Source organism: Eublepharis macularius, chromosome 1 (assembly GCF_028583425.1).
Source record: "Eublepharis macularius isolate TG4126 chromosome 1, MPM_Emac_v1.0, whole genome shotgun sequence".
In the NCBI taxonomy this organism is placed as follows: domain Eukaryota; kingdom Metazoa; phylum Chordata; class Lepidosauria; order Squamata; family Eublepharidae; genus Eublepharis; species Eublepharis macularius.
This window is the reverse complement of record NC_072790.1, coordinates 142,653,394-142,667,082: the sequence shown is the minus strand read 5'-3', so window position 1 is coordinate 142,667,082 and position 13,689 is coordinate 142,653,394. Positions and strand designations below refer to the sequence as shown.

The 13,689-nt window shown below is 44.6% G+C and overlaps 1 protein-coding gene across 1 annotated transcript in view; it reads right to left on the bottom strand.

Moving 5' to 3' along the window:
• The window catches only part of KIF25 (kinesin family member 25), a 92,376-nt gene that overhangs the window by 42,907 nt on the left and 35,780 nt on the right, over positions 1–13,689 (bottom strand). Inside the window, exons 9-10 of the mRNA XM_055000633.1 lie at positions 6,872–6,946; positions 3,554–3,703 (exon numbers count right to left, since the gene is read on the bottom strand). Of these exons, the coding sequence (XP_054856608.1) occupies positions 3,554–3,703; positions 6,872–6,946 (225 nt within the window). The remainder of the gene's footprint in view (positions 1–3,553; positions 3,704–6,871; positions 6,947–13,689) is intronic.

Here is a 13,689-nt window from a genome sequence, read left to right as displayed (position 1 = left end):
CACATGTGGAAGAATACCCAATGGCAACACCATTGCACAGTGTTGGCCGCTGGAACTGTACATGGTCAGGGGCCTGTTGGAATCTGGCCTGCAGGAGGAGGTGGACTGCTTGGTGGTCCACTGTGATTGTTTTGCTTAGCAATTTGCAGATAAAATCGCTTGCATCCATTCCAACTTGGGAGTCTACATCAGCAGTGACAGGGTCACATGGTGCCAGGGAGCCAACTTTTCTGATTGTTTGGGATACTTTTCAGCTTATTCAGTCTGACAATGTGGACAGAATCCTTGGAGGTTTGAGGCTTACCACTTATTTGTATGGCAACTTAATCTGCTGCTGGGAGGTAGGGCTGGCAGATTGGGTCCAAGAGATAGTTAATGCTTCCTTGAGAGAGAGAGAGAGAGAGAGTGGTTGTCCCAGCCTGGATACAGGCTGCGGTGCATGCACTTCCAAATAAGCCTGACCTAGACCCAGGAGATCTCAATAACTATTGACCGATCCTAAGTGTTCCATTCTTGAAGAAGGTGACTGAATAGGTGGTGGCTGGACAACTTCAAGCTTTCCTGAATGAGGCAAATTGCTTAGATCCTTTCCAATCTGGTTTTAGGCCTGGTAATGGAACTGGAACAGCATTGGTAGCCCTGGTGGATGATCTGTGCTGGGAGGACAACTCTGTTGATTCTTCTGGACCTCTCAGTGACTTTGATACCATTGATCATGGTATCCTTCTTAACTACTTTTCCAGGCTTGGATTGGGAGACACTGTTTTGCTGTGGTTCCATTCCTACTTGGAGAGTAGGTTACAGAAGGTGATGCTAGGAAACTGCTGCTCAGATCTCTTGCCTTTGGAGTCCTTCAAGGTTCCATCCTTGTACTCTTCAATATCTACATGAAACCACTGGGAGAGTTCATCTGGAGATCTGAGCTGGGTTATCACCAATATGTGGACAAGAGTCAGCTCTATCTTACACTTCTGGCTGATCCCAGGGAGGCTGTAGAAACCCTGCACAAATACCTGGAAGTAGTTTTGGAGTGGTCACAGGCTTATGAACTGAAGTTCAATTCCAGCAAGACAGAGTGCTACTGATGAGTGGAAGGAATGACCTGGGATTTAAGGTACTACCTGTTCTGGATCAGCTGCACTCCTCTAGAAAGAACAGGTCCATAATCTGGGGTGCTCTTAGACCCAGGCCATCTGCTGGATGAGCAGGTGGCAACTGTTGCCAAGAGTGCCTTTTACCAGCTTTGACTGGTTAGCCAGCTATGACCTTTCCTGTGCTGAAAAGATCTGGCTGCTGAGGTACATGCCCTGGTTACATCTAGATTAGATTACATTCACTCTGCGTGGGGCTGCCCTTGAAAAATGTTTGAAAACTTCAACTGGTGCAGAATGTTGCAGCAAGCATGTTAATGGGAGTGGTAATAGGGACCATATCTCTACAGTCTTGGACCATCTACACTGGCTACCAGTTTGTGTCTGGGCACAATTCAAGGTGCTAATGCTGACCTTTGAAGCCTTATACGGCTTGAGACCAACATACCTAATCCCTTACGAACCTAACCAACCACTCTGGTCATCTTCTGAGGCCCCCTCCTTTTGAGCTTAGGTGGGTGACAACCTGGGAGAGAGCATTCTCAAGTTGCGGCAGCAAAATTCTGGAACTCTCCAAAGAGACTCATCTGTCCCCTTCTGTTGCCATCTTCCCCCAACAGGTGAAGAATTGGGGAGAGGGGGGTGGCATTCTCTCAACGATCCCTCCTTCCTGCTGCATATTTTGTTGCTTTTATTTTTATTGTTTGTATATATTTTAGCTCTGGTTTTATTTGTTTTAATTATGTGTTTTTGGTGGGTTTTAAGATGTTATTTTATTTATGTTTTGATTTGTTAGCTGCCTTGGTGGCCTCTATGAGGGCAGAAAGGTGGGATATAATTTTTGTAAAAAAAAAAAAATCAATGCCATTTCGTGGTTTATTCATTTTCCCTATAATTCATTTTCCTTGCATGGTTTATTCATTTTCCCTATAATTTCTTACCTACAAGGGCTAAGAATTCATTTGCAACCCCTCCCCTTGGCACTGTACTACAAAATAAGGAACCTGTGGCAGGGTGCATAGAATGTTGTGTTTGGATCCAAGCTGAACTCTTGCACTACTACAAAGCTCACTAAACGGCTTTGGCAGTTACTTTCTCACAGAGAGCTCCCTGTCCCTCAAGCTTCTTAGGAAGACAGGCTTATGTCTGTATCAGCTAATTTTTATACAACAGATATCTAGTATGTATCACTAGTTGCTCCATGCACATGGCACGCATTTGCCGTATTCTGACCTTTTAGTCTGATTCTTAATACCCAGGTTAGTATTTCTTCAAAGAGAGAATAACTTTCTCCTTCACTTGAACATCTTTTATAAAACTTGCTTCAACACCGATCATACACGTTTCCTCTTCTTTCTTTTTGCCACCTAGTTGCAGCCAACTTATGGCAACTTCATAGGTCTTTCAACTTAGTCATTATGTTGTTTTTACAACAGCAACCTCATTTGTATTGTCGAAGGCTTTCACGGCCGGAGAACGATGGTTGTTGTGGGTTTTCCGGGCTGTATTGCCGTGGTCTTGGCATTGTAGTTCCTGACGTTTCGCCAGCAGCTGTGGCTGGCATCTTCAGAGATCTCTGTCTTTTGGTGCTACACCTCTGAAGATGCCAGCCACAGCTGCTGGCGAAACGTCAGGAACTACAATGCCAAGACCACGGCAATACAGCCCGGAAAACCCACAACAACCATCAGCAACCTCATTTCTTTTTACTTTCACCAGTCTTGCATATTCTTGACTATTTTGCCTTCTCACAGAATCTGAAGGGGCACACAATTATTTAGCATTGTTTTTTAAAGCCTTCCCTTAAAATTCAAATAACACCCTCATAATTGAAAGAGGGAGAAGAACATATGTATAGTAAGTGAACAAAGCATTCTTTGAAAACTACAAAGAACAATGAGAGAGGGATCAAAATGTCAAAAGTTGCAACAATTCTATAGATTGAAAATAAAAATAACCAGAGAGCAAATTGTTATTTAAGCATGTTGGTAACCCCATTAAGGCTGCAATCCTAAGAGCACTGTCCTGGAAGTAAGTGCATTGAATAAAATGGGACTTACTTCTTAACAGATCTGTGTTTTATTGCTCCCTAAATGTCCACTTTAGTATTTTATGAATGGCGTTGCAAGGTTATTCATAATGAAAACCCCCATAAAAGACTGAACTTCCACCATGTGATTCTGATATTTCATTACTTGTTCTGAACTTTGCCTATTCCACACCATGAATGCTTTCAGAGAAGTTATAGTTGAAAAGAAAATCCTAAACCAAGTTATGATGGTGAGGTGAGGAACCCCAAGACAGCAACTGCCAGACATTTCCAGTTTCCTCTTTCTCCCAAGTCCTCCCTCCCTGGACTATATAACAGTAACAAGTTCACTACAAGAGTTTAGAAGAGCATGAGCAGTCAAATACTTTCAATGCAGGAGGAAACCTATTGTCATCAATAAAGTCATGAATACCTGAACACTTCTTCAGCAGCTCTAGGAATAATGCCTAATTCTGGTGCATCTTTCAGGGAGAAAGCAAAATTATCTTCACGTTGTGGTCCTAACATTGTGTATGTTTTTCCACTTCCAGTCTGCCCATAAGCCATAATGCACACGTTGTATCTAGAAATCAAAATGCATGTTGATTCTTAATTCCAACAGATACATTTGATCAAAGCCAGAAAATCTTGAGAAGCAAAGCCCGTTTCTAATTTGCTAACAACTCCACAGAATGTAATGCAACAGATGTTCCTTATTCCAAAACACTGCAACTCTGTAACAGCCCTAACCTCTTCCACTCTTTGCTGATAACAGTAATAGGAAAGGAAGCAGTCCATAGTTATTCACAGTCTTTCACTGGAATGGATGGGTAAAATCCCTTTGTCTGCCCTGTTCTCTGTAATAAAGGAGACTAAATATAATTTGAAAAACCAAGTATCAGTGCCTAGTAAGTTCCATTGTTCCTTTGGATCATCTTGTGAACCCTGGTTTGGCATCTTTATATATGGTAGATAAGGAATGGATCCAACATTCTTTTAAGTAGAGAGCTCCATCATCCCTAATCCAATTATACTTCAGATATGTGAGCCACAAGTGGCTGTTTGGTACATGAGAGATGAGTAAGACATCAATCACATTTATTTTGGTAGAATTTTAAGTGCACAAATATTCAGTATTATTCTGGTGATAGTTTCAGATGGGTAGCATGTTGGTCTGCAGTAGAACAGCAAGATTTGAGTCTATTAGCACCGTAAAGATGAATAAGATTTCCAGGGTATAAGCTTTCAAGAGCCAAGCTAGGAAGCTAGACAAAGGAAGCTTGACTCTCAAAAGCTTATATCCTGGAAATCTTTGTGGTCTTTAAGGTGCTATTAGACTCAAAGTGTCTGGAGTCGGGGGCCCTGCCCCACCTGGATGAGGCACCTACATCCTCCCCCCCTCCCCGCTCGAGTCAATGCTCACCTGAAGCCCTGGCTGGTGAACACGGGACCCCATCTAGTGGGCACCCCAGCAACAAGACGCGGGGGAAGAAGATGACAGGGCTCACAGCCAGGGTGGGCCTAACATGCAAGGAACAAGGCAGCAACTCCCAGGAGACCCAAGGCGGGCTCAGCAGGCAAGATGACGCAGCGAGGGAAGGGGAGGAAGCCCGCCTGCCAAAGATCACAGAGGACGTCCGAGCTGGCAGGCGAGCGGAGCAATGCCCTCAGGAAGGTGCAGGTCATTTGGCAGCAGGCTGAGCACTCCCAGCCCAGCCCAACCACGGTGGCAGGAGCCATGAGCAGGACCAGCTTGGTGGAGGGAGGAGCCAAGCCCCGGGAGTACAACCACAGGACAGGGGCAGGCAGTTCTGGCCGTAGCTAGCACAGGTGGTGGGCATTGCACTTGGGGCAGGAGGATAGGCCAATGGAGGGCAGAGTTGGTAAGGTCCGGAGGATATAAAAAGAGAAGCTTCAGACCCAGAGGGAGAGTGTAGATAAAGAGGGAAAGAACTCGCGAGAGAGAGGAGAGCAGAGAGTGAGAGGAGAGTGTGGAGACAGGAGAGAGGGAGAGGAGAGGCTGGTCCTGAAGTTGAAGGGCAGCCTCTTGGGGGAAGCAGGGTTCTGAGGGGCCAACCTCCCTGACCTTGCCAACCCTGCACAAAGGACTGTCTCTAAAGCTTTGGGGCAGCCTCTCAGGGAGAGCACGGGGCACCGGGGGACCACCCCAACTAAGGCTGATGCCAACACAGAAAGTCGCCAGGATGGGCACTGGGCACACTTCCCATGAGTGTCATGATTTCACTTCCGGGAAGCGACATCATTGTGCCCGGTGGTGGGCATGTTCCTGCCCTTCACATGGGCCAATTTCGAAGGGGTGGGAGTATGCCCTCTGCCAGGCACGTTGATGTAATTCGTTGATGTATAGATGGCCAAGAGTGGACAACAGGGCTGAGAGGCAGCTGGCTGGGATGGCCACAGTAAAGCCTGACACAAATCTTGCTATTTTTCTGGCATGAATAAATAGAGATTTGTCAGGGGCAAACGATACAGAAAGATGTCTTGATTTCCTGGAGTTATCTCACTGCAACTGCAGTTGCAGATCAAGCACAGTAGTAATGAGGTTTTCACGTGTTTCCCTGCATTTCTCCTGCCATCTACTTGGCAGTTGCCACTGTTTTACTGCAATCATAGTAAAGCAGGTTTTGGAAAGAATGCAGAAATGATGGAAAATGCATGCATCACAAAGATGTGTAGAAACAGGAAAAATATTCCCTTTCTAAAAGCTTGGAGCTTTTAGGAAGTGGAAATGATCAAAAATAGAAGGGGTAGGTAAATTCCAGGATTAAAAATTATGCCTTCCTAGAGCTGCTAGCCCCCCGATGAGAGCAGATCCCCTGCTCCCAGCTTCTGTCCCCCACTGCCACTCATCTAGCTGGTGGCCGGGGAGGGAGGAAGGCCCCAGAGAACAGGCCCCAGAGGCAAAAAACCTCCCAGAGTAGCACACACTGGGCACACTTCCCATGAGTGTGATGATTTCACTTCCGGGAAGCGACATCATTGTGCCCGGTGGTGGGCATGTTCCTGCCCTTCACATGGGCCAATTTCGAAGGGGCGGGAGTATGCCCTCTGCCAGGCACGTTGATGTAATTCCCAGAAGTGCCATCACTACACTTTGCCAGGAGTGTGCTGGCAACAAGGTGAGTGCCACTCCCCTCATCCCATCGGGAGGATAAGGGTACCTGGCAACTTCACAAAACCAAAGCTCAGTAAACCCATAAATGACACAAGAAGCTCATCTTTTCCAGAAGTGCAATCTACTTCTGTTTAAATTACATGTCCCCCCAAAAAAGCATAAAAACTTTTGTTTCCAATATGAGAACATTTCCTGAAGAGCTGTGGAAAAAGTCATGTTTCAGGACAGATAATTTAAACAGAACACTCTTCTTCAATCTCTGCACACAAACTTAGTTATTTGCATTGGGAATGATGCAATAGGAATTCTAGGAAGAGTAATGAAAGCCTCCTCCTCCCCCAGACACAGCAACAAAGGAAAGAAGCCACACTGTCTCATGATGCACGCTGGGCTTGCTAAGGCATTGTTCCTTCTCATGTTAGCTATTATGAGGCGAACACCACAGAACTCCTAATATGTTCACGCCAGTTTTAATGTACTATACCATAGTTCAAGATATAGTCACCCCAGTTCTGAAGCAGGCATAGCACATTTTACGTGCTTTACTTTAACAAAACCAGCTCTCTTTAAGGTAGTTATCACACCGAAATTATTTGCTCGTACATTTCAACTCACCCATCCAACAGTGAGGTTAGCAAAGGGGATACATCTGCAAACACAGTCTCTTGAGTTTCAACAGCACTATATACTCTGAAGAGTGCAAAAAAATAGTTCAGTCATTGAGGAAAAATGTCTATAAATGCTCACAGTGAATGAACAAGAATAAAAAAGCAGCATTACTTACTGAAGTGTTATGCAATATAATTTAAACAATACTTATTTTCTTCAGAAACACCAAGATCGAAGAAAGGGAATTACTCAGGCCTACTCTGAAGCTGGCTTTAGACATCAGGAAATTAAACACACACACACAGAAAAAAAGCTGAACCACAATCCTGTTCCAGTGGCCAGATGCAAGGAATTCAAAGGGTTCTTCACACTGCCCAGACTGCAGTTACTTGTTCAAAACTGAGCTATTTCTAGAGACATAAACTGGATTAAGATATGTTTTACTGGCCCCAGCTTTCTGGTAGCAGTGCCAGAACAAAAATGAGCTTGTGAGGTTTGTGCAGCATTTTTAGAGTAAAATGAAAGTTACAAGAAGAAAAGGATACAAATGTAAAGCTGAGTAAGGTAGCTCCAGGATTTAAAACCTTACCCATGGTCAAGTGCTGGTAATACTGAGATATTGGTTAACTGTGGGTGGTGGGAGAAAGGCAAGGGAACTCCAGAAGGGAGGAGCTGAGGCTAAAGAAGATCTTTACAGTTATGACTATAACAATCCTATTCCATGGTTGTTGTGGGTTTTCCGGGATGAATTGCCGCGGTCTTGGCATTGTAGTTCCTGACGTTTCGCCAGCAGCTGTGGCTGGCATCTTCAGAGGTGTAGCACCAAAAGACAGAGATCTCTCAGTGTCACAGTGTGGAAAAGATGTTGGCAGGTCATTTATATCTACTCAGGAGGGGTGGGGTTGAGCTGAGTCATCCTGTAAGAGTTTCCCAGGGTGTGGACTGCTAATGGCGGGAGGCTTCACTGTATCCTGAGGAGGTTCTTTTGCATATGGATTGGTACTTGATGTGCTAATCTTCTCTGCAGGGCTATTGTCGGGGATAGAGTGTTTTGTTAGCCTGGTGGTTTTCAGAACTGGAAACCATGCTCTGTTCATTCTTAAGGTTTCTTCTTTCCTGTTGAAGTTTTGCTTATGCTTGTGAATTTCAATGGCTTCCCTGTGCAGTCTGACAAAGTAGTTGGAAGTGTTGTCCAGTATTTTGGTGTCCTGGAATAAGATACTGTGCCCTGTTTGAGTTAGGCTATGTTCAGCCACTGCTGATTTTTCAGGTTGTCCAAGTCTGCAGTGTCTTTCATGTTCTTTTCTTCTTGTCTGGATGCTACGCTTTGTGGTCCCGATGTAAACTTGTCCACAGCTGCAGGGTATACGGTATACTCCTGCAGAGGTGAGGGGGTCTCTACTGTCTTTTGCTGATCGTAGCATCTGTTGTATTTTTCGGGTGGGTCTGAATACTGCTTGAAGGTTATGCTTTTTCATAAGCTTTCCCATCTGATCAGTAATTCCTTTGATATATGGCAAAAACACTTTTCCTGTAGGAGACTGTTTTTCATTGGTTGATTCATCCTGGGTTTGATTGCTCTTCGGATTACAGGAAACCAACTCACACTGATCGGTACTTACACAAAAACTCTAATCACCACCCCCGACAGAAAAGAGGCATAATGAAAACATTAGTGGATCGTGCAAGACGGATATGTGAGCCGCACTCTCTCAATGAGGAAATTAATCATCTAAACCACGCACTTCAGGCAAATGGCTACTCCAGAAATGAAATCCGAAGAGCAATCAAACCCAGGATGAATCAAACAACCAAGGAAAAACAGTCTCCTTCAGGATGGGATGGGATCGTTCTCCAGCCATGAAAGCCTTCGACAATAAATCCTATTCCAATTAGAAGCTTATCATTGCTCAGCTTGCCTTCCACAAAGTTTGTATGAATGTTATAGCCCTATCAAACAATAAAGTTTTTAACACGCCTCACAAAGAGTGCTAAATATCAGGAACAGTCCAAAAGCATTCCAACCACGGATCAATGAAACTGGATAGGCTTGTAGCCCTCACATTGGCCTGTGATTACAAAGCTATTCCCTTGACCCACTTACATGTAGATGGCACCATGAGGTGATTTGTGGGTGGAGGAACAAGGAATTTCATAATGGGATAAAAAGACCATCTGTCTCTATCTCATTATTAGGTAATTGCCTAAAGTGATAAGAAAAATGTTCTGCAACCGTTGGTCTCTTACTAACAATTTCAGAAGCTCCAGTAATCAAATGATAGTTCCATTCACCATCTAAAACTCATACAAATAGAACAGCAGCAGCAGTTAAATTGGTACAGGATTTAGTGGGGTAGCAGCTAGCTGGAAAAATCATCATAGTTACATTCATCCTGGAAAAAAATCCCCCCAAATTACTTTTTTAAAGACCAGGATGTAATGGTTTCTTAGCCAAGAGAACCTTAATAAATGTAAAATCAGTCTGAAGAACATTCAGTAGGATTACTAACTTTTGTGCTAGTGAGTAGAGGTGGGCACGGACCAAAAAATGGACCTAAATTTGATAAGGATTTGCCCTGTTTGGCATTCGCGAACAGGTGGCTCATGGGACATGCGTTTTTCATGGACGCCATGACTTTTGGATGAGTCTGTTGGTCCATGAACGCAGACATCCTGGTGCCAAGCAATCAATTCCCTAGGGAACGTAGGAGCCACCTGCAGACCTTTTGCTGCATTTGGAACATACCAATCTTAGCCCTGAAAACCTGGATAGGCAAATCTGGCAGCCAGCCAGAGAGCTCCCATTATTCTCTGTGTGAGTGTTTAGGGCGGAGCCACGGTTTCACTTTCCAGCCCATAGTTACCGAGCAAGGAACTGCTTGTTGCGGGAGTTTTTTTGCATTGTGCATCTTGAGAGAGGGCTTGGGGATTGTGCAGAGGGTTTCCTCAGCTGAGGGCTCACGCTTCTGTTTCATTTTTCCCTTTCTATTTTTATTTGCTTGCGAGGTGGTGGGCTAGGGCTCCGAGTTTCTGGAGTTAAACCTGTGTCGGCTGACTCCATTTTAAATTGATCTATAGGTTTTTAACACAGAGCTGCGAGGTCCCCTCCAGAACAAGCACAAAATGGGGCAGCCTTAGTTGAGTGTGGTTGCTAACTGGCCAACTCACTTGAGGAAGATGCATGAGGAAGACAGCAACCTGATCTAGCTGCCTGTCACCATGCTGTTCTGATCTTAAGGCGGACGAGCACTGCTTGTCTGTCTCCCCTTCATTAGTCTAGTGTTAAATCTACATTCAGAGAGGGGAAGGCTTGGACTCAGTTTCGGTGGCGCTTCTTTGCAAATGGGCCAGGGAGAGGGAGGACAAGACAGGCATGCTGGGCTTCTGTGGGCGTCTAGTCACCCCCCATCCCAGCTCCTTCTAGTTGCCTGAATCCATCGTCATCAGCATTTACAGGACCCCGTGCCAGCTCACCCAAGGAAGATGCAGGAGGAAGACAGCAACCAGATCGAGCTGCCTTTCACCCCACCTCTGCCTTTCCAGCCTGTAAGACTAGGATTGACTCACTGAGAGGAAGTCCGAGCCTTCCCCTTGCTGCATGTTTGCCAGGCAGGACGACATAGAGAGAGAGGAAGGCTCACACTTACTCTCAGTGGGGGAACCCTAGTCTTGCAAGCTTGCTTTTTTCCTGCTCTCACCTCCTTTCACAGGAGGAAGATTGGCGACCTGGCTGGTGTACTTTGCCACTGTCTCCCTGTTAATTGCACCCACAAAATGTGTTCAAGGGGTATCACTTTGCAATCCTTACTGTGTACAAAAATGAATAGATTTTGTAGTATGACCTGACTTGCATTTGTTTCTTTTGAAAAGCAGGATCGAAGTGATTCATGAGCACGTTTCTATCCTGGAAAAGGGCAGCAGTGGGGTGGGGGTGGGGATTGTATTGTGAAAGCACCTAAATGAAATCACAGATTCTGTCTATCTTACAGACCCTGCATGGGGTCCTGTAAATGCTGATAGTGATGGATTCAGGGAAGTTTCCAAACTAGAAGGAGCCAGGATGGGGGTGGGGGGAGGACTAGACAGCCACAGAAGCCCAGCATGGTTTCTGTCTTCCTCCTGCATCTTCCTCGGGTGAGCTGGCCAGTTAGCTTGTGCTGCAGTTGTGCTCTGGGAGCAAGCTTGTTACAAGTTATTGTGTTTCCTTGGCTGAGGGCTCACTCTTCTGTTTCATTTTTTCCCCTTTCTATTCTTGTTTGCTTGTGAGGTGGTGGGCGATGGCTCTGCTCCAACCCAGTCACAGGGCTGCAGTCTCTCCATGCCCAGGTCTGCCTCCTCATAAGGATTGTTCTGCCTCCCAGAGTCAGCACTTCCAGACTCCCCTTGGCCAGCCTGATGGGGAGATTTCTATTCCCTCAAGGAAACTCTCCTTCCCCCTAGAATTAAGCTCCTCGCATGGATCACCTCTATCCTTTCCTGTTCCTGTGTCCCCAAAGAACATCCACACCCTCCCCTAAATTTAACCTTCTTTCATAGATTGTCTCTGTCCTCATGTCCTTTAAAAGAATATTCCTCCTGCTGTCTCCCCCCAAACATCTCCTTGACTGTCTCCTCAAAGAGTACTTCTCTCCCTCCCCATTCCAGCCCCAGAGCAGGTTTTCTGCTCCCAGAAACGATCATTTCACTCAGGGGGGGGGGAGTGCGTCATTTCGTTCTCAGAGATATATTCCCCACATTTTCATTACAACTTTTTGCTGCTGCAAGCCAATGCAAGTTAATTGGCATTTGTGGCTCCTATTCTATCTACTGGAAGTTTCCTGGGGGAAGCCGCTTTGGGGGTCTGTAACTCCGACCTCCGAAATGTAATCTTGGCCAAACTTGGAGGGTGGCTGGAGGAGAACCTACTGAAGACTTGTTGCGAGTTTGACAGCTGTGAGTGTGAAGGGGGTGGTCCAAGGGCCCCTGAAAGTAACAGAACACAGACTGATGAACTGGTCTGCAAACCAGGGCAGGTCTATGAATGGTCTGTGAAATGCGACGGACCATGGTCGGTGGGTTTTTCCCGGTCCATGCCCATGTCTACTAGTGAGCATTTAGATCTATCCTGCTTTCATTATCTGCAGTAGCAATCTCACCAACATATCTGCTTCACCCACCTTACCCCAAACTTTCAGCCACATGCTTATTAAGACTGCCTGAAGATTACAAGCTTCCATTTTACTTTCTTGATGAATGCACTAATAAAAATACAGGAAAAAAATACAACATGCTGAAAAAGCCTTTTTTTCTGAAGTGGAGTCAAGTATTTTGACATTTATTAGTTCCATAAAAGGTTGCTAAAAAAATAAACATGAGGAGTTCATAAGAACCATATGCTCTGCTGTTTATAAGAATAAACTGGGCAGGGACACAGAACACAGAGCTACATTTTTGATGGAATTCACCATTTCACACACACACCCTTTTGTTATCTAAACATGCACTGCCACACCTTAAGAATGTTCTGTAAAAGTTGCTACTGAAATTTTGAACTGGAAATCATTTTCTGCAGTAACTTTAGAGAACTGGTTATCTTCCTTTATATGGATAGGCAAAAGGATGAGATGAGGGCTTTCTGATAGGAATACCAATTAATCTGCACTGTGAAGCATACTATTTCTGCTGATCAAAAGTAAATGGCTTTGAAGCAGGGAAAACTTTTATGCAAAATCAAGATATACAAAACAGAAAGAGATAAAAAAAATCTTTGCACCACAGTACTACAAGCTTGATGTGTGACCTTGGGCTACTCTCTTTCTCAGTCTTACCACCTCACAGGATTGTAGTGAGAACAACATTGGAGAACCCCCCTGAACTTTTTGGAAGAAGGATGGGATAAAAAGCACTATGAAGATAGTATAATTTCTGAATCCTGGTAGAATCTCAGCTGGCTTTTATCTTTTTTTTTTTTTGGATTTACAACCAGAGCGTATGTGCATACATCGCTTTTTCAATTATCAACTCCTTTGGATCCTTAGTTGGGTGGAAAGGTAGCATATGAATGTTTAAATTGTTTTATTTTAGGGGTTTTCCCTGCACATTTCCCCTTTTTGTACCTGGCCATTGTGCAAATTTTTAATCTGCACTCTATAGTCAAGTTCAGAATTAAAGTCAAACAAAATCAGTATTTGAATATACAAAATAAAATCCAGAACTGAATTAGACAAAGCTACATACACAACCCTGTCCTGGAAAGTGCCAGTTGTGTAGCAAAGCCCTCCACCAACATGGCTGCAATATTCATATCACACTCCCAGAGCTACTTGGCTGCATCTTGGGGAAACAGTGATCACACACACTGCTATTTCTGAAGTACACCTGCAAGGTATTATCTAAATACACATTTGGTACAAAAGATTGAAAAAGAAAGCTCTAAACTTCAAAAACAAGAGACTGCTGAGACATAAACACAGAGAAAAAAATCTAGGGGCCATGGAAAATCAGGGAGAGGATAGAAATAAGCACCCCAGAAGCTACTCCTCTAGAATACTATTAGGGACTCAAGCAGGCCAATTTCCTCTATGCCTGTTTTCCCCCTTTCCTTTTAATAACGTTGAACTGCTCTTCATATTCCATACTTCCTAGAGGACAAAGTACATACAGTTTTTATCAGACTGTTTTGAGTGGTTGTTTCCTATTTAATTTATAAAATAACATTTTCCTGCCTATGAGGGGTGGGGGGAGAGCCAACCAAGGATGCAGAAATGCCCCTGTTCTAGCTCTCATGGACTTCAGTATTAGAAGGAACAAGCAGGCGGGGGGGGGGGGCTGTGAAGAAAAAGGGT